The sequence below is a fragment of the Somniosus microcephalus genome, chromosome 2 (genome assembly GCF_052327205.1).
Source record: "Somniosus microcephalus isolate GS21.2 chromosome 2, FLI_Smic_1.0, whole genome shotgun sequence".
NCBI classification, from domain to species: Eukaryota; Metazoa; Chordata; class Chondrichthyes; order Squaliformes; family Somniosidae; genus Somniosus; species Somniosus microcephalus.
In genome coordinates, this window is record NC_140988.1 from 174,642,641 (window position 1) to 174,666,779 (window position 24,139).

At 43.8% G+C, this 24,139-nt stretch overlaps 1 protein-coding gene across 3 annotated transcripts in view; it reads right to left on the reverse strand.

Annotated features, from left to right (window-relative positions):
• Positions 1–23,477, reverse strand: part of LOC147123132 (uncharacterized) — a 162,857-nt gene extending 139,380 nt beyond the window's left edge. For 2 of the 3 annotated variants that reach the window (XM_085967025.1, XM_085967016.1), the window contains exon 1: positions 23,350–23,477. In XM_085967025.1, the coding sequence (XP_085823151.1) occupies positions 23,350–23,446 (97 nt within the window). In that variant the 5' untranslated portion in view covers positions 23,447–23,477. The remainder of the gene's footprint in view (positions 1–23,349) is intronic. The other variant, XM_085967035.1, reaches the window with a different exon arrangement.
• Positions 23,478–24,139: the final 662 nt, after the last annotated feature.

The window sequence follows — 24,139 nt, forward strand, 5'->3', positions numbered from 1 at the left end:
ACGTAACCTGTTTAGTGTGGCTCAACAATCTACTGTATGGTACCTTGACATGGTTTTCTGAAAGTTCATGTAGACCACATCCATTGCATTCTCCCATCCACCATATTGGTCACCTCAAGAATTCCACCAGGTTTATCAAGCATGATTTTCCTTCCTGAAATCAGTGTTGGCTGTATTTTCTCTTCTAGATATTTAGCAATTTCATCTTTTAAAGATTCCAAAAAAATTTCCCTACCACATATTTAACTGGCCTGTAATCACCCGAGTTAACTCTGCCTTCCCTTTTTGAAAATGGGCATTACACTGATAGCAGACTGGAGAATGGCCAAACATCTACGTGCAATAGAACTCAACTCTCCCCATTTCCCCCAGGATCCTCGCAAGTATCTGCCCAGGTTTCAGCCCTTTGTCCTTTAGCTTAACTAACTTCTCTAGTACTTTCCTTCTCAATTCTAGCATAAAAAGCCGTAACTTCTCAATTCACTCTTCATAAGTGTACCCTCCAGTAACATCTTAAATGAATCTACATTGCACCGTTTCCAAACACAATCACAGATTTTGTTTTCTCCCACTGCACAGCTGATGGAAGCACCTATTGCAACCTTAGTTTTCTTGAACTGTTCAAATGGTGTTTGGTACTACAAAGATGAACCACTAACATTATGTAATTTTGTATCAACAGTCCTAATGAAAGAGAAAGGCAAAATCATTGCAATTTTCTTTTTTTTTTTAAATGGGTATTCTAATTAGGACTCAGAGAATACCAAGTGCTCATGTGCGTTTTATGCAGGAATACAAAAAAAAGAGACAATAAGGTGCTTCAATCATTTCCAGCCACCCTGTTCCATGAGATACTGAAATGTTTCAAAATATGACGATATGATTGCACTACAGCTTAATTTAAATAAGTGACCATGAAGCTAACTGGTTCACTAACATCCTCCAGAGAAGGAAACCAGTTGTCCTTTACCTGGTTTGGCCGATATGCGACTAGTCTCACACCAATGTGGTTGACTCTTAACTGCCCTCTGGTGGCCTAGCAAGCCACTCAGCTGTATCACCACCTTCTCAGGGAAATTAGGGATGGGCAATAAATGCCAGCCTTGCCAGAGATGCTCACATCCCAAGAATTAATTTTAAAAACTCCTTCATAGACCATTAATACTGGTGCATCTTCCATGGTATTGCACAACAGGATATGCTGTTTTATATGAACAGGAGAATTAGACTTTGTAACACCTACCTTAGTGGCAGAATAATAAAATGTCACAGTATTTACTTAGGTGGCCAGTTTGAGGCCATTAGGTTCAATTGTTGTAAATAAACATGCCCTGAAGATTTCCTGGAGACTTCCCAAACATATTCCAAGGACAATCAAAGGGCAAATATTTTGCATCTATAAGTAAATAAAAATCTTTCCCATTATTAATATTGCTTTGCAAAGTCATATCCTCAGGCACTAAAAACAACAATTACTTTTGAAGCGTTGACACTATTGGAATGTAGGCACACGCAGCAGCCAATTTGCACAGTTAAGTCCCACAAACACGAATGAGATAAAAGTCCAGATAATTTATTGTAGTGATGCTAGTTGAGGGAAAAATAGTAGTGATGCTAGTTGAGGGAAAAATATCAGCCAGACACTGGAAGAACTCCCCAACTCCTCTTCAAATGGTGGAATCTTTTACGTCCACTTGAGGGCAGACACGCTCTGTGTAACGTCTTACCTAAAAGACAGCGTCCTTAATGCAGCATTCTCAATGCCAGCCTCGATAATGTGTTCAAGTCTTTGGAGTGCGGCTTGAATCCATGTCCTCTGACGCAAGAGGGGAAGAGTGCTACCACTAAGCCAAGGTTGACACTTGAAAGTGTCAGAAAGCTAATGGAAGGGGGGTTGGTTGCCAGACCAGCAGAGATAGGAGTGGTGAGGGCGGGGTAGAAAGAAACTGGTTACATGTTGACCCCAGATAACTGTTTCCAGTAGACAGTGACTGGGAGAGAAGATCACAGCTGTGATTTCCAGCCGATGAGGACATGTTTGGGAACTGCTGCATCATGCACAAGTGAGAAACTAGGAGCCAAGGCTTGCCACTGAGGCGCTGGTCCTCCAAAGCAAAATTTTAAGGCTAAACCACAAAGAGGCTGGGTGAGGAGAGGAAGTCGCCATCACCCAATGCTCAATCGTTTATAGGTGGTCCTGCATGAGACTGCCCAGGTGAGAAGGTGGTCAGACCAGGGAGGCTAACTGCAGAGGTGGGCTGGAATGGAGAGAGACAGTTAGCAGAACAAGAGAGATACTGATGTATATAGAGTATTACAATAGAACAGTAAAGTACTTATTTGCACATCATCATTCATTAATGTGTATAACCATTACAAGATATCAACTATGTCATGAAGTACATTCTGCTTTACTATCTTACTAACTGAATGGAGACATCAGGAGCATTTTCCAAATAAATTGTAATACTTGTCAATGCTCACGGTCTTTGGATTTTTCTCCCCTTCCAAATCCCAGCGAATTAAAGTACTTCTTGGCAGTGCCAATCAGCATGAAGCAGCTCACATGCACCATCTGCTAGCTGATTAAATAATTACAATACATTTTCAGACTCAGCAAAACTCTGAACTCTGGTACAGATTCATGATTTTTTTGGCACGGACTGCTCAAAATATCATTTCACTTTTGCAGCAGAATTGTTTCACGGCTATTAAGAAAAATAGATACTTGTCTTTTGGGGTTCATTTTTTAGTTTCTCCCGAGAAGGTACCAACTCAGTGACGTATGGGTCCACAGATGCTAGTAGCCTTACAGTACTGCAGCAAAGTAGTAATTCTTCACGTATGAACCTAGCTAAAGAGACAACTATTTGACCAGTAAGGCTGCCACAGCCAAACCCAATTCACACATGCACTTTGCAGGAGGAGTGCCAAGCACTGGCTCTGGAACACACCCACTAATTCAACAGACCAGTCACACTTCAAAGACAGTTTGAAGAACTTAAAGCTGATTCCTAGGTCACGGTCAGCAGAGTTGTTTTCAAGGTTCTGAACCACAAGTCATTTTAGTTATTTAAAGTGAACTTGTACTATATTAATCAGCAAATAACGAAGCATTGATTCCCAGCTTTTGCGGGGGGGGGGGGGGGGGGGGGGGAAGAGAGAAAAAAAAAAGGGAAAAGCGCACCAAGTCCCAAGGCACTCTTTGTAGGGGGTGGCACGTGCCCAGTCAGCTCTGCCCCTGACTGTCTGAGCGGTTTGAATCGCTCCACACCCCCTAAGTTCTAGACACCGGACTTAGGTACAGGCGGCGATACAGAAAATCGAGTAGACAAGTGGTTTGGTGCAAGAAAACCAAATTTTATTAAAGGGCTGAATAAAACACAATACTACTGAGAATTACTGGTATAATTACAGGCATAAACAAATAATATGCTTATATGGGAATGGGGAACACACAGCACATCGAGGGAAAACAAATACATTAAAAATCCCCTTATCCTTATCCCACCCCCTATACCTAACTAGATTAAGCTATGAGGGGCCAGGAATTCATGCTCACCAATTCAAAACCTGTTGCTTTAGATGGTGGGGTTGGAGGTCCGCTCTCTGTCCTTTGGGGTATCCTGTTGCCACATGGTCACAGGGCGCGGCGCTGAAGTGGTTTATGCGAGGCACCCTCCCTTTTTCTCCATTAACGTCTTCGTTGAGTACTTAGTCGCGATGGGTCGCCTTCTCCTTTGGGCGGTCGCCGACGGCATTGCTGTGGTCGGTTGGCGGTCTTTATCGTCTAATGATTTTGCTATCCATGCTTTGAACACCAGCTTATTCTTCAACTGGGCTATTACTGTCCATGTGACAAACGCCAGCTTATAACTAGGCCGTTTGTCTTGATTTTGCTACCCATCCTTCGAACACCAGCATATTCTTAAATTGGGGTTTTACTGTCCATGCATGCAACGCCAGCTTATAACTAGGCGTTTGTTCCCCAACGCGTCTGCCTTTCTCTGCTCTTATCGGTTTACCGTATTCTTCGTCTCGTCTCGTCTGCCCGTTTGTGGCCTGTGTCCCGTGTGGTTTCAAACTCTGGTCTCGTTCTCCTCCCGCGTTAGGCCCTGCGCGTCCTTGGTGTTGAGCGGCGCGGGGAGCGAGAAGAGAGCCCACCACGAGGCCAGGGCACGAGAAAGCAAAGAGTAAGAGCCAAGAGCAAGCACGATAAGAGAGCCTGATCACTACCGATGGGCCTACAATTATACCCGATTCTTCATTCTTTATCGGCGCGCCAAATCGGGTCAGTCCTTTGTCTAACTTTTGGCGGGCTTGTTTAAACTGATTACAGCCATTTACTTTAACGACTCCTGAAATGGTTGTCTGTGTTTAATGGTTTCGATGTCCTGTCTGTTGGTTATGTACGAAACTTCGGGTCTTCCTAACTTGATGGCTTCTGTGAGCTGTTACCGATTAAATATGCAGAAACCTGATGGCCTTGATTGAGGCCCATTCTAACCTGATCTGTTTCAAGGCAAATGGAATGCAGATTCTGTGATTGCACTGTCTGGCCCCAGAGTCTGTTCACAGGTCTATGCATTTTAAGTTTCGTTCCAGGCTTGGAAAAAAAAAGTGCCTGCCTGTTTGCAGAGCCTTGCTTTTAAAATCCTGTCCTTTTGGTCACGAGGTTGCAGAAGCCATTTTGGGTACCCTGTCTTTTTTATAACTTGTCCAAGCAGGGTCCCTTTATCCATAACTTTGGGGAATGTGGGAATTTTGAGAACCCTACACTTCACAGTACTTCCACCACTGGCCACCTTGCTCCCAAATAATCCTCCACTTCCCCACACTTTAAGAGCATCTTCCCGATGCCAGCCAGTTACACAATTCATCCATATTCCCCTTTACCACTGCACGCGTCCTACCAACCTGCAACATCTTTTAAAAAAAAGATAAACATAATCATGAAGGACAATGATTTACAATTTCTACATAAATCAGATTACTCGAATGCAAAAATACAGACAACACTCCCAGAATACTGTGTAATAAAATCAGTATAAGTCAGTAGCCCTAATAATATATTCATGGCACAAAAGTATAATCTCTGCCTCACCTCTGGATAGAGAGATGAAAACATTTCAGAGATTGGTAGGAAAGTCTTAATTTTAGAAATCTACTTTTTGATTGAAACTAGCAATCTTAGGATTCCACTTGTACCCACAGTTACTGCGATACATTTGTTATACAAGAGTGGTCCAGGTGTGTGAAGAGAATGAACTGGGAATTACTGCACTTCACCTTCAGAACCAGTTGTCAGAGGACTGAAGGAAGTCAACCTACACCAAGGAGTCCAGAGCTAGCTTTATGACTTCAGTGCTGAGGTTTTACTAAACATCTTGCAAACTTCACATGGATAGTTCAGTGTCAGGCACCCAAGAAAACACAGCATCTACATCCTGTGGAGGAAGTTCACCCATGCACCGATCAGTCCACCATAACAATACTATAAAACCTAGAAGCAAAATATATATTTTTGTTTAAAGTCAAGACAGGAACTTTTTTCTCCTTTCAGCATCCAAAAAATTAACTGAATCAAAGATTTATATTTTTTCCTCCTTTTAACAAAATCTAAATTTTAAGCAATTTTACAAACTGAGCTTAGATCCAGAACTAACTTGAATTTGAAACATTTAAATTCTTATTGGTTCAATTTAAAATCTGAGTGAACAAAATAATCCCCCCATTTAGGTACTACCCGTACCATCACAGTTTTACAGAAAGGGAAAATCCACTTTTCCCAACAGCAAAACAAATGCTAATGGTCAACAGGTTGCGTTATAGGGCAAATGGTGCTAACCATTTCTCATTACCATAGGCGTCAATTATAAAACCATATTAAGCGTGGCGTGCCGACTATTTCAGGCATATCATGCAGCTGTTCGCACCTCTTTAAAGTGTGATTACCCATTACTAAATCCTTTGAGGCAGCCTCTACAATTCCTGTGATTGTTTTTGAGAGAGAAAGAAAGAAAAGAAAGAAAGAAAGAGAATGACCTGGATATTGGAATACAGAGTAGAATTTCTAAATTTGCCGATGACACCAAACTTGGGGGTGTGGCAAACAGTGAGGATGATACCAATCGACTGCAACAGGACATAGAAAGGCTAGCAGAATGGGCAGACAAGTGGCAGATGGAATTTAATACAGAGAAGTGTGAGGTGATGCATTTTGGCAGAAGGAACAGGGAGAGGCAATATTCACTTAGTGGCACAGTTTTAAAGAGCGTGCAGGGACAGAGAGACCTGGGAATTAATGTGCATAGATCGGTCCCTGAAGGTGGCGGGACATATTGAAAAAGAGTGGTGAACCAGGGCTTCATAAATAGAGGTATTGAGTACAAAAGTAGAGGTTATGCTGAACCTTTATAAAGTGCTGGTTAGGCCACAACTGGAGTATTGCGTCCAGTTCTGGTCACTACATTTTTAGGAAGGATGTGAAGGCCCTTGAGAGGGTGCAGAGATTTACCAGAATGGTTCTGGGGATGGGGGACAGGCTGGAGAAGCTGGATTTGTTTTCATTAGAGCAAAGGAGGTTGAGGGGTGATTTGATAGAGGTGGACAAGATTATGACGGTTTGGAAAGGCTATTCCCACTAGTTGATGGTACAAGGACTAGGGGAAACTGATTTATGGTTTTGGGCAAGGCCATTGGGTTTTTTAAATCTGGTTTTTCGCCTCTCCCAGGCGATCACATGAGTTTGGGTAGGATGTAGTGATAGTAGATTTGAGGTTAGGATCAGATCAGCCATGATCTTATTGAATGGTGGAGTAGGCTCGAGGGGCCGATTGGCCTACTCCTGCTCCTATTTCTTATGTTCTTATACAGGGGGGACGTGAGGAAAAACTTTTTTTTTTTTTTTTTTTATATAAACGCAGCGAGTGGTGATGACCTGGAATTCGCTGCCGACGGAAGTGGTGGAAGCAGAGACACTCAATGTTTTTAAGGGGAGACTGGATAGGCACTTGCGGGAAATAAACTTGCAGGGCTACGGGGATAGAGCGGGGGAATGGGACTGACTGGAATGCTCTACAGAGAGCGGGCATGGACTAGATGGGCCGAATGGCCTCCTTCTGTACCATTGTGACTATGACCAGAGGTGAAACTGACTAGATCGCTGCATACATCAGCCCCAAATTGCATAACTTATTTAGCAATGTTTCTTTGTACACCCACGAAATAGTAGATATGCATAGTAAACTTTTACCCAGAGTAACCTTTAAATGTTACTTTTTTTTTTAAATATAAAAAAGCTTGGTAGATATGTGGTTCAATGTATCCTTTACCAGAAAATGCACTCGTGCTGCAAGTGTCAGAAGACCATTGATAAGTAATGTTTGAAAGATTTATAGGCAGTGAAAAACATGACATAACATTATAGTAATGTTAAAGAGAATGCAGAATCACAAGTTGCCCGCTATCCCCAGGATCTCAGCCATCAGGGAACCACATATAATCCAGAGTATTGTCATATGTCTGCCTCCCTTTTAAGTTTATTTAATTTTAATCTCTATTCACAGAATACTGTACTTTGTTGTACCCCTGATTTAACAGTAGGGATACATCTAATTTGTACTTTATCAGCTTCATATTTGAAGATTCCCTACTGTTGAGCTGATCTGTTTGCCAACTTCTCTGCCTAGTTAATTTGGACTAGGTCCCGTCTTAGCTCACTGAAGGCTGGCTCTTGTCCAAGAAAGGATGCCACAAAAATCAGTCATGCTGTGTCCATAAGAATATAAGAACAGGAGTAGACCATTCAACCCCTCAAGCCTGTTCTGCAATTCAATTATATCACGACTGATCTGTATCTCAACTCCATAGCCTCAATATCCTTGCCTATCAAAAATCAATCTAAATTTTGAAATTTTCAATTCGACAGCTTTCTGGGGAAGTGTTCCAAATGTCCACTACCTTTTGCATCAAGAAGTGCTTCCTGACATCACCCCTGAGTGGCCTAGCTCTAATTTTAAGGTCATGTTCCCCACGTTCTGGACTCCCCACCAGAGGAAATAGTTTCTCTATCTACCCTACCAATCCTTTATTCATCTTAAAATACCCGTTACATCACCCCATAATCTTCTACATTCAAGGGAATACAAGCCTAGTCTATGCAACCAGTCTTCATAATTTAACCCTTTTAGCGCTGGTACCATTATGGTGAATCTGTGCTGCACACACTCCAAGGCCAATATATCCTTCCTGAGGTGTGGTACCCGGAACTGAATGTAATGCTTCAAATGCAGTCGGTACAGTAGTGTAGTGGTTATGTTACTGGACTAGCAATCCAGAGGCTTGGACTAATAATCCGAAGACATGACAATGTGAATTTGAAAACTGGCACCATGGCAGTTTGTGAATTTGAATTCACTCAGTTGCATCAAACCGTTACAAAGAAGCAAATAGGAATAAAACCAGACAGACCACTCAGCTTCGACCTAGGCATCGGGTTCAGACACGACAGAGGCCCACCCAGCCCAGTCAACCCTGCAAACTCCTCATTAACATCCGAGGACTTCTGCCAAAGTTGGCAGAGCTGTCCCACAGACTAGTCACACAACAGCCTGACATACTTGTACTCACTGAATCTGTTGGTCAATAGGTACAGTTCTATCACCATCCCTAGGTGTGTCCTGTCCCACCGGCATTACAGAACCACCAGAGGTGGGGGCACAGTGGTATAGTCGGGAGGGAGAGGCCCTGGGAGTCTTCAACATTGACTCCAGACTCCACGAAGTCTGATTACCACCTACCGCCCTCCTTCAGCTGATAAATCAGTACTCCATGTTGAACACCACTTGGAAGGTGCACAGAATGTACTCTGGGTGGGAGACTTCAATGTCTATCACCAAGAGTGGCTCAGTACCACCACTATAGACTAAGCCCTGAATGAAATTGTTGCCAGACTGGCTTGCAGCAGGTGGCGAGAAAACCAACTTGACCTCATCCTCACCAATTTAGCTGTTGCAGATGCATCTGTCCATGACAGTATTGTAAAAAGTCACACAACACCAGGTTATAGTCCAACAGCTTTATTTGAAATCACAAGCTTTCGGAGCGCTGCTCCTTCTTCAGGTGAAGTGGAGAAATGCATAAAGACACAGCTTATATAGTCAGAGAATCATGTCAGATGTTTACAGGTAACCTTTCTGATGCGCCATCAATTACTCAAAAGACTGAAGTTGAGCGAGTAACAATCAGGCTTTTATTAACTAAAGAATGAAGGTCTTGTCTCGAGTGGTCGACCCGTCCAGAATACTAAGGGACTGGGAGGTAGTCACTTATATACCTGGAATAGTGGGAGGAGTCAGCCGAGGCATGTCCAGACCTGTACCTAGTGGAATACACATACAGACACAGACAGGTATGACAGTGGTTTACCACACTTTCCAACTGCCATTAATCACACCTCGGCAGAGAGATAATCACGGCAGTCAAAGGTGTGAATGGTGTCCAAACAGGTCAGTCAGGGAAACATTACATTAAAGAACAATGAGGTGGGGTCACATATTGCAGATGCTGGGGTCTGTATGAAAAACAAAAAAAGACAAAAAACATTTTTTTTTTTTTTTTTGGGCTGGAAATCACAGCAGGTCCGGCCGCATCCGTGTAGAGAGAACAAGCCAATGTCGACTCGAGTCTGGATGACCCTGCATCAGGTGGGGTTACATGTAGCGTGACATGAACCCAAGATCTCTGTTGAGGCCGTCCTCATGGGTGCGGAACTTGGCTATCAGTTTCTGCTCGACGATTTTGCGTTGTCGTGTGTCTCGAAGGCCACCTTGGAGAATGCTTACCCGAAGATCGGAGGCTGAATGTCCTTGACTGCTGCCACACAACCCTGCCACAGCAACCTCTGCAAGACATGCCAGATCATCAACACAGATACCATCATCACACGTGAGGACACCACCCACCAGGTACATGGTACATACTCATGTGACTCGGCCAACGTTGTCTACCTCATACGTTACAGGAAAGGATGCCCCGGAGCATGGTACATCGGCGAGACCATGCAGACAACGGATGAACGGACACCGCGCAACAATCACCAGGCAGGAGTGTTCCCTCCCAGTCGGGGAACACTTCAGCAGTCAAGGACATTCAGCCTCCGATCTTCGGGTAAGCATTCTCCAAGGTGGCCTTCGAGACACAAGACAACGCAAAATCGTCGAGCAGAAACTGATAGCCAAGTTCCGCACCCATGAGGACGGCCTCAACAGAGATCTTGGGTTCATGTCATGCTACATGTAACCCCACCTGATGCAGGGTCATCCAGACTCGAGTCGACATTGGCTTGTTCTCTCTACATGGATGCGGCCGGACCTGCTGTGATTTCCAGCCAAAAAAAAAAAAAAAAAAAATGTTTTTTGTCTGTTTTTTTGTTTTTCATACAGACCCCAGCATCTGCAATATTTGACCCCTTGTGACCCCACCTCATTGTTCTTTAATGTAATGTTTCCCTGACTGACCTGTTTGGACACCATTCACACCTTTGACTGCCGTGATTATCTCTCTGCCGAGGTGTGATTAATGGCAGTTGGAAAGGTTACCTGTAAACATCTGACATGATTCTCTGACTATATAAGCTGTGTCTTTATGCATTTCTCCACTTCACCTGAAGGAGCAGCGCTCCAAAAGCTTGTGATTTCAAATAAAGCTGTTGGACTATAACCTGGTGTTGTGTGACTTTTTACATTTGTCCACCCCAGTCCAACTCCGGCATCTCCACACCATGACAGTATTGGTAGGAGTGACCACTGCATACTCCTTAAGACAAAATCCCATCTTCACACCGAGGACACCCTCCATTGTGTTGCGTGGCACTATCATTGTGCTAAATGGGGTAGATTAAGAACCGATGTAGCAGCACAAAACTGGGCATCCATGAGGCGCTGTGGACCATCAGCGGTAGCAGAATTGCATTCCACCACAATCTGTAAATTTAAGGCCTGGCATATCCCTCACTACCATTACCATCAAGCCAGGAAACCAACCCTGGATCAATGAGGAGTGTAGATGAGCATGCCAGGAGCAGCACTTGGCGTACCTTAAAATGAGGTGCCAACCTGGTGAAGCTACGACACAGGACTACATGCATGCTAAACAGCAGAAGCAGAGAGCTATAAACAGAGCGAAGTGATCTCCCAGTCAACGGATCAGATCAAAGCTCTGCAGTCCTGCCACATCCAGTCGTGAATGGTGATGGACAACTAAACAACTAATGAAGGAGGAGGCTCCACGGACATCCCCATCCTCAACGATGGTGGAGCCCAGCACGCGAGTACAAAAGACAGGGCTGAAGCATTCGCAAACATCTTCAGCCAGAAGTACTGAGTGGATGATCCATCTCGGCCTCCTGCTGAGGTCCCCACCATCACAGATGCCAGTCTTCAGCCAATTCGACTCACTACACACGATATCAAGATATGGCTGAGCACACCGGATTCAGCAAAGACTATGGGCCCCGACAACAGTGTTCAGTTCTAATCGCAACTCCTCAGATAATGGTGCATGTGGGCACGGACTGCTTCAAGACCTGGACAACATTCAGGCTTGGGCTGATAAGTGACAAGTAACATTCGTGCCACACAAGTGCCAGGCAATGACCATCTCCAACAAGAGAGTCTAGCCACCTCCCCTCGACATTCAATGGCAGTACCATCATTGAGCCCCCCACAAACATCAACATCCTTTTGTGGGGGGGGGGGGGTCACCATTAGGGTTGCAAAATTCCAGGAATTTTTAGAAGAGGAAACTTTCCATGGGAATTGAGTTTTTTGCCTCTGACCCTTATATTATCTTGGTCATCAAAATAGACATACTGTTCCATACAAATAAAAACAGGCTTTCAAAACTTTATTTAGGTTATAATTTTGAACTTTACTGAACCCCCACAAAAAAGACCCATCTAAAATAAAATAAAGAGAGCGTCAGCTTATTTAGCCTGTAATTTGTCCTTATTTTGTCCCTTTGAGTCTTCTACTCATCATTGCTCCTCTTGATTCTCTGACTCTAGCTCTGATGTATCCATTTCCTCCTCAGTGTCACTGTCTAGCTGTGTGGTGGACACTTCTGTATCTGGCTCAATAAGTTGTAGGTTCGCCCAGATAGCCACCAGTTTCTCCACTCTTGTTAGTCAGCCTGTTGCGCACCTTTGTATGCATATTCCCAAAAAGTGACCAGATGCGTTCAGAGGCTGCTGAAGGTGGGATTTGGAGTATCACTGATGCAATGGGTGACAGGGCCTCAGTTGCACAAAGTCCCTTCCACCAGGTATATGCACTGATATGCTTGCACGATTCCCATATCTCGTCCCCATTCCAAAGACCTTGCTTGGCAGAGAACTTTGCCAGACTTCCCAGAACTTTGCCTGTTGATCTGTTCTCCAGAAAGTATTGGTCTCCCAACATGCTTTGGGTCCAGCATGTATGTTACAGCATGAAATCGGCTTGACACAAAATTCTTGACACGTCTGTATGAATTGAACAATTGCTTTCTCCTCTGGGAGAGGAGTGGAGACGATGTAGTTTATGATGCCCTCCCCTCGTACATTTGACCACCCATCTGAGATAACTGCAACACAGTCTGCCATCTCTATCGTTTCTTTGAGCTTCCCTTGGACTCTGTTATACTCAGCCTCCAGCAAATAAGTAGACAAAGCATGTCTGGTGGGAGGACAGTATGCAGGGCGAATAACATTGAAAAATCTCTTCCAGTACACATTGGCTGTGAGCATGAGGGGTGAGCGTGTCGCATATACAGCTCGAGCAAGGCACTCATCTGCATTCTTCTGGCTATGGTTATCCATTGTATGAAAGAACCTTCCAAGTGGGCCAGGAGTTGCTGATGATAAAGGAGCCTGATGCTGAATGTGAACCATCATCTTCTTGAATGGAAGCAGAGGAACTCTGAGCTGACTGCTGTGAGTTGAGTGAAGTTGTTGCATTTGGATAAATGCTGCTGCATCTTTGTGGCATTCTTTACATATGGCTTTGTACAGTGTTTGCACATGTACACAGTCTTTCCATCTTTAATGCCTGTGGTAAAATGCTTCCACACATCCGACGGTAAACGTGGCATTGTTCTATGCAGAGAAATAAAGGGCATTCGTCGCTGTGTCGAACTGCGGTCAATCAGCACAATTGCAACAGGGCGAGGACATTTTTCCTGATGCTCCATGTGATGGAAGCATGACTTGTGCATGCACGACGCTACATCATCAATAGAGGGAGCTAATCGCTCATCCACCCAATCAGGACACATTTGTTCAGTCACACACAAAACTTGTAATTATTAAAACAAGCCAAGTAAGAAGATAAACATATATTAAGAAATTCCTTAATAATTAAGATTCCATCTCTTTTAGTAATTTTGAGAGAGGACTTGTGAAAAAAAGTGAAAGAAATACAAAAAAGCTATATTATGCTAGCATGTGCTTTTTTGGGTAAAATTCCCAAAATTCCCCAAGCTAAACTTCCCGTGGGAAATTTCCCAGAAACTTTCCACCCCTTCGCAACCCTGGTCACCACTGACCAGAAACTAACTGGATCAGCCACATAAATACTATGGCTACAAGTGCAGGTCAGAGGTTGGGGATTCCGCAATGAGTGACTCACCTCCTGACTCCCCAAAGCAAGGCACAAGTTCAGGAGTGTGATGGAATACTCTCCACTTGCCTGGATGGGTGAAACTCCAACACTCAAGGAGCTCGCGCCATCCAGGACAAAGCAGTCAGCTTGATCAGCACCCCATCCATCACCTTAAACATTCACTTCCTCCACCACTGGTGCAAAGTGGCTGCACGGTGTACCATCTACAAGATGCACTGCAGCAACTCGCCAAGGCTTCTTCAGCAGCACCTCCCAAACCCGCAACCTCTACCACCTAGAAGGACAACGACAGCAGGCGCATGGGAACACCACCACCTACAAGTTCCCCTCCAAATCACACACATCATCCTGACTTAGACATATAAATCACCTTTCATTCATCGTCGCTGGGTCAAAATCCTGGAACTCCCTACATAACAGCACTGTGGAGTGCAGTCATCACAAGAATTGCAGCAGTTCAAGGCGGTGGCTCACCATCACCTTCTCAAGGGCAATAAATGCTGGCCTTGCCAGCAACTCCCACATCCTGCAAATTAATTTTTTTTTTTTTTTTTTTTAAATCTAACTAGAGCTTTATACAACTGCAGCACATCTTCTATTACTTTTATTCCAGCCCCGTTGAGATAAAGGGCAACATGCCATTAGCTTTTTTGATTATTTTTTGTACCTGTCCATTACGTTTTAGTGATTTTGGTACATGGACCCCTAAATTTCTCTGCTCCTCTAGAGTTCCTAACTTCTCACCATTTAGAAAACACAACCAGCAAAATCAAAAAACTTTCAAAATGCATGGAGTCTTAATTGTCAATACCGTATTTGGTTATATGAATCTTTTATCATCTTTTTTCACTCAAAGGTAATTCTACAGGATTATCTCCTATCAGAATAAACAAGTTTAGAACAGAAATATAGCTGTGAAGAATTTACACCCAATACAAAAAGGATAGTAGAATAGTTACTTGGACATATCTGACTTGATTATAAATAGTATGGAGAATTCTGGCAATGCCAGGGCTTAGCAAAACACAGCCCTACTGTACTTGTTTTGAAGCTGCCGTGGATTGAGTGTATCAAAATGTGATACGTAGGTAGAGCACTGGTTATGCTACTGGACTTGTAATCCAGAGGCCTACACTAATGATCCAGAAAATGCAATTTCAAATGCCACCATGGCAGTTTGAGAATTTGAATTCAAGTTAAAAAAAAAATGGAACAAAGAGCTGGTATCAGTAAGTGACCGTGAAGCTGTCGGATTGTCATCAAAAAAATCCAACATGTTCATTAATGTCCTTAAGGGAAGGAAACAAGCCGTACTTACCTGGTCTGTGCATGACGTCAGCCCGACATGTGATTGCCGCTTAACTACCCCCTGAAGTGGCCTAGCAAATCACTCGTTTGTGTCAAACTACTACAAAAGAATAATAAAACAGGCGCATCACTCGGCTGCAACCTAGGCATCGAATTAGAACATGACGAAGGCACACCAGTAACTTAACATCTGAGGACTGGTACTAAAGTTGGGACAGCTGACCCAGGCACATCAAGCCTGACAATCATACCTTTCAGCCAATACCCCAGACTCCTCCATCACCAAAGGTGGAGGCACAGTGGTACACAATCAGGTAGGTGTGAGCGGCCCGGAGAGTCCTCAACATTGACTCTGGACCCCATGAAGTCTCATGGCTCCAATTCAAACATGGGCAAGGAAACCGTCTGCTGATTACCACCTACCACCCTCCCTCAGCTGATTAATTAGTACTCCTTCATGTCAAACACCACTTGGAAGAAGCACAGGGACACAGAATGTACCATCGGTCAGTGTCCATAGCCAAGAGTGGCTTGGTTTTAATACCACTGACCAAGCCCTAAAAAGGACATAGCTGCCCGACTAGGCTTGCGGCAGGTGCTAGGAATCAACACAAGGGAATAACCTCCAACACAAAGGCAAAATATTGCAGATGTTGGAAATCTGCAATATTAACAGAAAATGCTGGAAAAAACTCAGGTCAGTATCTTTGTCCTCGGCCTCCTACACTGTTCCAATGAAGCTCAATAGAAGCTTGAAGAGCACCTAATCTTTTGATTAGGCCTGTACAACCTTCCGGATTCAAATTCGAGTTAACAATTTCAGATCATAACCACTGCTCCCCTTTTATCAGACAGCAGGTGCTGGTAATGATTCTGCAGTTTCTATTCACAGCTCCTCTAGACCCATCTTTTGTTTCTTTACTTGTCCCATTAGCAACCCCCTTTTACCATCACACCTTTGTCATTCAATCACTCCTGCCTTCCACCTGATCACAGATCTTCCATTTTGTTCTTTCCTCCCCTCCCCACTTTCCCTTCCTCTGTACTTGCAGAAAATCTGTTACATCTGTAACATTTTCCAGTTGATGAAGGGTCACCAACCTGAAACGTTTCTCTCTCCACAAATGCTGCCTGCCTTGCTGAGTTTTTCCAGCATTTTCTGTTTCTATTCAAGGGAATAACCTACCTGATTTAACCTACTACCTGTTGCAGATGCGTCTGTCCATGACTGTATTGGTAGGAGTGACCACTGCAGTCCTTGTGGGCTCCTGTGCTCACAGTGATGACACCCTCTATTGTGTCATGTGGTACTACCAACATAAGTGGGATAGATCAACAGATTTAACAGCTCAAAACTGGGCACCCATCAGCAGCAGAATTCACAGAAATCACAGAAACCCCACAGTGCAGATAGAGGCCATTTCGGCCCATCGAGCCTGCACCGACACATATCCCACCCGATCCCCGTAACTCCTACACCAACACATATCCCACCCTATCCCCGTAACCCCACGTATTTAATCCCCCTAACACTAAGGGTCAATTTATCATAGCCAATCAACCTAACCTGCACATCTTTGGATTCCACCACAATCTGCCTTCTCATGGCCCTGTACATCCCTCAAATCAGATGGCCAACCCCGATTCAATAAAAAGACGTGTAGAAGAGCATGCCAGGAGCAGCACCAAGCGTACCTGAAAATGAGGTGCCAACCTGGTGAAGCTACAATATAGGATTATATGCATGCTGAACAATAGAAGCTGCCTGCTACAGATGGAGCGAAGTAATCCCACAAACTACTGATAGGTAAAGTTTTGCAGTCCCTCCACATCCAGTCAGGAGTGTTGGTGCACAATTAAGTAACTAGTGGGAGGAGGCTGTTCCATGAATATCCCCATCCTCGAAGATAGCGATGCCCACCACACGAGTCCAAACGACAAAGCTGAAGTGTTTGCAACCATCACCAGCCAGAAGTGCCAAATGAATGATCATTTTAGGCCTCCTACCAAGGTCCCCACCTTCACAGATACCAGTCTTCAGCCAATTCGATTCACTCCATGACTCTTTCTTTAAAAATTCATTCCTGGGATGTGGGCGTCACTGGTCCTTAGCACAGGTCTTTAGCGCTATAGCCAGGGTGTTGTTGGGGCCCGTTACCTTTGCTGTGTCTATTGCACTTGGCCATTTCTTGATGTCAAGAATGTTGGTGGGCGATTTAAGTAACTTTTTGACAGCATCTCCCAAACCCACAACCTCTACCACCTAGAAGGACAAGGGCAGCAAGTGCATAGGAACACCATCACCTCCAAGTTCTCCTCAAAGTCACACACCATCTGACTTGAAAATATATCGCCGTTCCTTCAGAGTTGCTGGGGCAAAATCCTGGAACTCCATGCCCAACAGCATTGAGAAAGTACCTTCACCACAGACTGCAACAGTACAAGAAGAAAACCCACCACCATCTTCTCAAGGGCACCTAGGAATGGACAATAAATGCCAGCCTTCCTAGCAACACCCATATGCCAAAAATGAACTTAGTCCCAGTCCTGCAAGTTGTCAGATGACTTTCTTTCACAAGCACTTCAGTATGGCAGCATTTATTTTACCAAAGGGGTACACAGGCTTTTTACATGGCAAATTCTTGACTTGGGCCATGCTGTCAGAGAAAGGGATATGCAGAGGACACGTATTTCTTCAGAGGAAAATGATAAGACAAATCACCCTACACTAGTTTAGTGCAACTTATTCTGCATTGCTAAAGACTGGGTTAAGGTATACAGGACTAAGACTTCAAGAGGAAGAGAGAAAATAATAAACTCTCAAAAGTAAGTTAAAACCTAACTTACATTTTCAACAGAGCCAAGCACATGTTTGAAAAGCAATTAAAGAATCATAGAATGATACAGCACAGAAGTATGCCATTCAGTCCATCGTGACCGTGCCAGCTCTTTGGTAGAGCCATCGAATATTAGTCCCACTCCCCTGCTCTTTCCACATAGCCCTGTAAATCTTTGCCCTTCAAGTATTTATCCAATTGCCTTTTGAAAGTTACGGTCATTGAATCTGCTTCCACCACCCTTTCCAGCAGAGCATTCCAGATCATCATAACTCGCTGCCTAATTTCACACCACCCCCCCCAAAACTGGAAAGTTTCACCTTAATTACACTATCAAACCCCTTCATGATTTTGAACACCTGCGTCAAATGTCCTCTTAACCTTCTCTGCTCCAAGGAGAACAACATCAGTCTCTCCATGTTTCAAAATAGAAAAAAAACTTACATTTTTGTAGCAAATTATCACACGTCCAAAATACCTTACAACCAGTGGATCACTATTGAAGTGCATTGTTATGTGGGAAAACATGGCACCAATTAGCACACTGCAAGTTCCACAAATTGCAATTACTACAACAACAACAACTTGTATTTATATAGCACATTCAATGTCATAAAATGTCCCAAGGCGCTTCACAGGAGCATTATAAGACAAAATTTGACAATAGGACGAATGACCAGTCAAAATTTTTTTTGGTGGTATTGAGGTGTTTAGGCCAGGACACCGGGAGAACTCCCTGTTATTCTTCAAATAGTGTCACTGATTTTGTTTTCATGCACCAAACAGGTAAATGACATGCCTTATATTTATTGTTTCATCAGAAAGACAGCTTCTGAAATATAACAGCGCTTCCTCAGCATTCCACTGAAGTAACAGCATAGATTACATACGATAGTTGTGAAATGGGGATTAAACTCAACTTTCAGCTTGGCTTGGTGGCAGCACTTTTACCATATTGTATTCAAGCCCCACTTCATTGAAGTACAGCGGGGTGCTGCATTGTCAGAGGTTCCAACTTTCATCCCTCTACACCATATCAAAACAACTGGAGATTGATCTTAACTCACTATCTCAAATGGTTTTAAAAATCATTTTAAAGGCATTCTTAATGTAATGTAGAAACATTGTACAAGGCAGACGGAAACTTTGGATGTTAAGCAGAAGGGAGAATGGGAAAGTTTGGGGGCAGGATCAAAGGCACAGCAAAAAGTTTTGAAAGCAGGGGGATAGCAATGCAGAGCGTTCTTGAAGCTGATTTATGAAAAGGCAGAGGCATAGTAACTAAAAGAGCAACAATGGATGGAGCAAAAGAAAAAACAATAAGGAATGGCACAATGTCAGTGGATGTGTCTAGGGACTTAAGGTTAGAAATAACAGAGGGTTTTGAAAGCAACAATGTGAACCTTTATGTCAATATCCTGGAGTACAGGGAGCCAGTGGAGCTTGGGAAGAATTTTAATTTGTGGACAGCGATGGTTAGTTAGAAAAGCACTAAGGAAGTTGAACTTCAAGGTGATAAAAGGAATGAACGTGATTTCATCAACAAGGGGAAAGGGAGGGATGGAACAGTGAAACGGCAGAAGACAACAATTTTAGAAACATAGAAATGGCTTTGGTTTTGCTGAAATTAAATCTTGGCTTACAGATGAAAAAGTGTAATAACAAGACTGGATTGTTAGAAGCAGGAAGTAAAGCTGGGTATCAGAGAATATGTGTAATCTGACCCCATGGTTCCCGATAGCACAAAAATAAAGCTGAGGATACAACCCTGGGGTGCATCTGCACCGACAGACACTGGAACAGAAGCTATTGGAGGCAACATAATTGTAACACAACAGAGAGAGTCCATCACAGAGAGAATGGACTGCATCAGGGGACTAGAGACATAGGAGGAGGGTGGAATGTTTGTGTTGTAGAAAGCAGCAGCAAGGTCGAGGAATCTCAGGAAAGACAATAACAAGCCATGATCAAAATCACACAGAATGCTTTTAATTGACTGTCTCAGTTCTGTAGGCATCGAAGCAGACTTGTGGATACTGAAGAGGAAATAGTGGAAGCATAGCAGTGAGATAATACCATCCAGGTCCTGGGAAAGAAAAAGATTGGAGATAGTGTGGTAGAAAGAGCAAATAACGTGACTTTATTTTAAATTTGCAGATAGGAGCAGTTTTGAAGGAGGTAGCAGCAGGTTGGTCAGCAAGCATGAATTTAAGGGGAAGTTGAGTGGGTTGGAGATGGGATTGAGAAGAGAAACTGGCGATATGCACAATACAAAGGGGAGATGCAGAGTGTGAAATCGGTGAACCCCTGGTTAGGGGAGTGGGGACCAGGAGTAAAGGGAGCAGGGATAGGGGATTAGGGTAGAGGGAAGATCAGAGACAGCTGTGCAGGTAAACACAATTTTACATACAAAAGGAATCATCAGATCCTCTCAATTGGTGTAAAAATTAGATCAAAAAGTGTAGTAGAAGGAGCTCAAAGAAAATAGTTATTGACAAAGATAACAATTTTGGAAAAGTTTCTGTTCATGGATGATCTAAACAGATTTGACCATGGAAAATGATATTATGTAGTAGTGGACAACCAAACCACTTATTTATCATATGTACTTAGACTTCTGCCCAACAGATTTAAAGTTCAGTATTGTACCAGGGAAGTGGAAGATTGTCTAGGATCTGAAGGGTGTTCAGGGCAAGGCAAGACAGTTGTGAAGCAGATCAAAGGAGTCATCGAACATCATCTTAGGTGGCACACCAAAAGGTGGCCAGGTTTAAGTTTGAAAGGGTGATTGCAATGGCATCCCTCCCCTGGTAGTAAGTGCGACAGGAAAGTATGTAACTGAGAAGGTGCCTGCAAGAGAGCCTACTGTGGGTAGAGAAACGCAAAGTCTCAAAGTCAACATATGATGACAAGATTGAGGAAGAAATGAATTCAGAGGTGGTGGACAATGAGTAAAGGGTCAAACAACTGAAGCGATTTCCATGAGTAAAGGATCTAGGAGCAATAGGCAAGGAAGGGTCCTGAATGAAAGATTGTAGGAGGTAGAAGTCCGAATGTGGAGGAAGAGTCATAAGAGTATGGGGATAAGCCAAGGTGGGATCTGGAGTTTGGTAGTTAGGATGGGAGGCGTAAAGTCAGATGGGACAGCCTCAGGAAGGGCGGTGGATTGGTCAAAAAGGTAAGGGAGAAGGACTCATCAGAAAGGTAAAGTTGTCAGACTTTAAACATTGCTCAACTCCTTGGGGGTGGGCGCAGAATCACAGATGAGGAGAACCGTGCTTCAAAAAAGGAGAATCATTGCAGACAATACAGAGAGGATGGGAAGTCATGGTTCCAGTGAGAATGGATGAAGACTTGCAGAGAAGCGAGGAGTCGAAGGGGACAGTTGGAGACAGAGCAGGGACAGGAGTATAAGGTGGGGTGGATGTTTCAGAGATTCACCCCAGAAGAGAAATGATCAGTGGAGGAAAAGGGAGATAAGCTGTTTGACTACTAGAGTGGAGTTGGCGACAACTGCTGTGATAAGCACAGCTTAAATGCCCAGAAGAAGTCAAAGGGAAGCTGGGAACCAACCCAGAAAGAAGAGAACAAAAGTGAATATAGTATATTGGTATAACAGCTGCTGGAAGGCAATACTTCAATATTTATTCGTGAGTTGTGGGCAACACTGGCAAGGCAGTAATTATTGCCCATCCCAAGTCACCGAGGGAATTAAAAGTCAACTAGATACTTGATAGCTGGATATAGTCTGCACCAATGCTGTGGTCAGGAGGATGGCGTCAAGGAACTTCTCATGCTAAAGTGTGTCACTCATTGTGCCATTCTTGAGAAGCTCCTAGTATCTGCTGGCCAGCTGTCTTACCCAACAGACTGGGTGGGTGGGCAGGGAGAAAGCAACTGAGAAGGATGAGGGACAGTGAACTGAAAGAATAAGCAAGCAGTGTCCCTTTATGGTTAAGGTGGTTCCAAGATGACTGGTATGGCAAAGAGGTTTGGAACTGAGGCTACCCTCTATGACAGACTTGGTAATCTGATTCCTGAGACAGAACAGGTCTGCAGTACTGCAGAGTGCTGTTGACGACTGACCGGCCAGCCCTGTTCATTAATGGGTTTTGGAGAAGGGCTTGAATTCTTCCCACCCAGCCAAAGTTCAGGTGGACAGGTGAGGTGGTTCTAGCTTCCCAAGTGGTTGTTCTGGTGACCTGCACAATTTTCACCAGTTAAACACCAGCAGTACCCCTGCACACACCTAAAAGCTAGGATGTTGTGTGTGCAAGTTCCTTATTGGGCAGAAACCATTAAGTACATAGATTTTGCATTAGCTTGAATGGGAGACTCTAACATGGTAATGGATTGCCATGTGTTAGACACAGCATGCATGCATGTCATATACACAGACACAATAATCATCCGCCGAACTTCACTTGTACAAAAATCTCTCAATAGAGACCAAAGAGAGACATTACAAACCAAAAAGAGAGACATTACAATATTATAGGTCAAGTTGTTTCAAATTAAGGAAAGCTCCCAATCGAGTAAAATTCCAGATTCTAAAGTTTTTCGATGAAACTTAGAATGCTATGCGAGTGAAGTACTACCCCTCCAGTCTGAGAAAAATCGAGAGCCAAGACTCGGACAGACGTACATAGCGAAATGGCGTGCAGATTCAGTGGCAGCTCGAAGTCCCTAGAAGCTTTGGGCTATCACAGATCTTGGATATATTCTGAGATACACAAAATATAACACGACACAGTGCATATATTAGCGAAAGTAGCAGTTTGCTCGAACGATGAATTTCATTTAAAACTTCAGAAAAAGTTTGCAGAAACAAAAAAGTTTTATCATTCTGCAAAAGGATGGCGATCGTGCAGGGGGAAAAAAAATAAGGTACTGATATGCTTCTCCGGTGAAAAGGTGACGGCTTACTGGAAGAGCTTGAGTAAGCCGCAAGCTCTCCCTGGCCTGCTGCCGCTCGTGAAGCGGAAGTCAGAGATGGGTCACTTTTCCGGGGGAAGGGGTGGAGGGAGAGACAATTATCGCCAGGGCCGCGTCACGTGACCCCTTTTTTTTTGTTCATCCGGCCGTTAGCTCTCGCGCCGCCACTCCCACAACTGGAGAACGGAGCGGGGCTTCTGCTGACAAAGATCACCATGGCAGCCAACTCACAGAGTTCGCCATAAAACTTCCCAATCTAACCGCCACGCCACCAACCGTCACTTGCACAAACTCCCGCTCCCAAAGCCGCTACCGCTCACTCGCGCCCAAAGTGTACAACAACAACAAAATAATAATCTCCAACGAACCAGGCGTTGTGTTTTTTTTATTGACAGGCTGGCGAAATTCCCGAGGGTGCACAGGACATCTGTTAGAATGGCGAGGGCTCTCGGAGTCAGACAAAAGAAAATGGAGCCAGGTACCTCCGGAGGAGCAACTTCAGGGCCAATTCACAAGGAACATATTTGTATTCGCCGGCTTACGAAAGAGTCACAAAATAACAACACAAATGCAACGCCGGCAGTTCAAAGCAGAAACGTCATCCTTACCTACACAGTGTATTAGTTTGTACCGCCAGGAATCTAGTTCCCGCCGAAAACCTCTTCTTTCTGCCGTACATCTGGGGCTACCGCACTGACTCGCCATTCTGTCCTAGCCCTGGTGTGTGCGTCTGACGTCACCTCGCCGCTATTTACATAGTACGTTCAGCGCGCGCGTGTGATTGACGTGTGTCACCAGTCCGGTGGCTGGAGGTGGGGACTGCAACTGCAGCCTGGTGTCCGAGTGACAAGGGCTTGGACCGAAGGGGTGGGGATGCACAAAAGAGGTAGTAGCGTTGTCAGTATAATTTTAGTCTTTTTTTTAAGATGGACTCGTTGGTACTTTATTTTGGTTGCAAAGGCAAGTGCTGCAGTTAACTGTTGTTCCTCTTTATACGCGGTGTGATCGTTTACGTTTAGATAAATAAGTAGACCTTTCAAAATAAACGCTTTATGAACAGGGCCCATGCAATTTTATTTCCCTTCGTTTAGAAGTCAAGGGTACGTAACAACTTGAACAAATGAATTTTGTGACTTAATCTGTACTTCTGAATATAGGTAAATAATGCAATAAAGAGACTGGCCTAATTTTTTGAGAGTAGGAAATATTGTAAAGCTTTCATTGTAGACATTTAAAAGAGCACCTTATAACAAAAAAAATCAGTAAATGGTAATGAGACAACCTAATTGTACCAGTGTGGTTCAAATTTATTTTAGTATTGTTGGCAAGCAGTGTGTCATAATTATTGGTAGAAAATAAAGTCTTCGAGATCATAATCTGAGCAGCATGAAATAATTT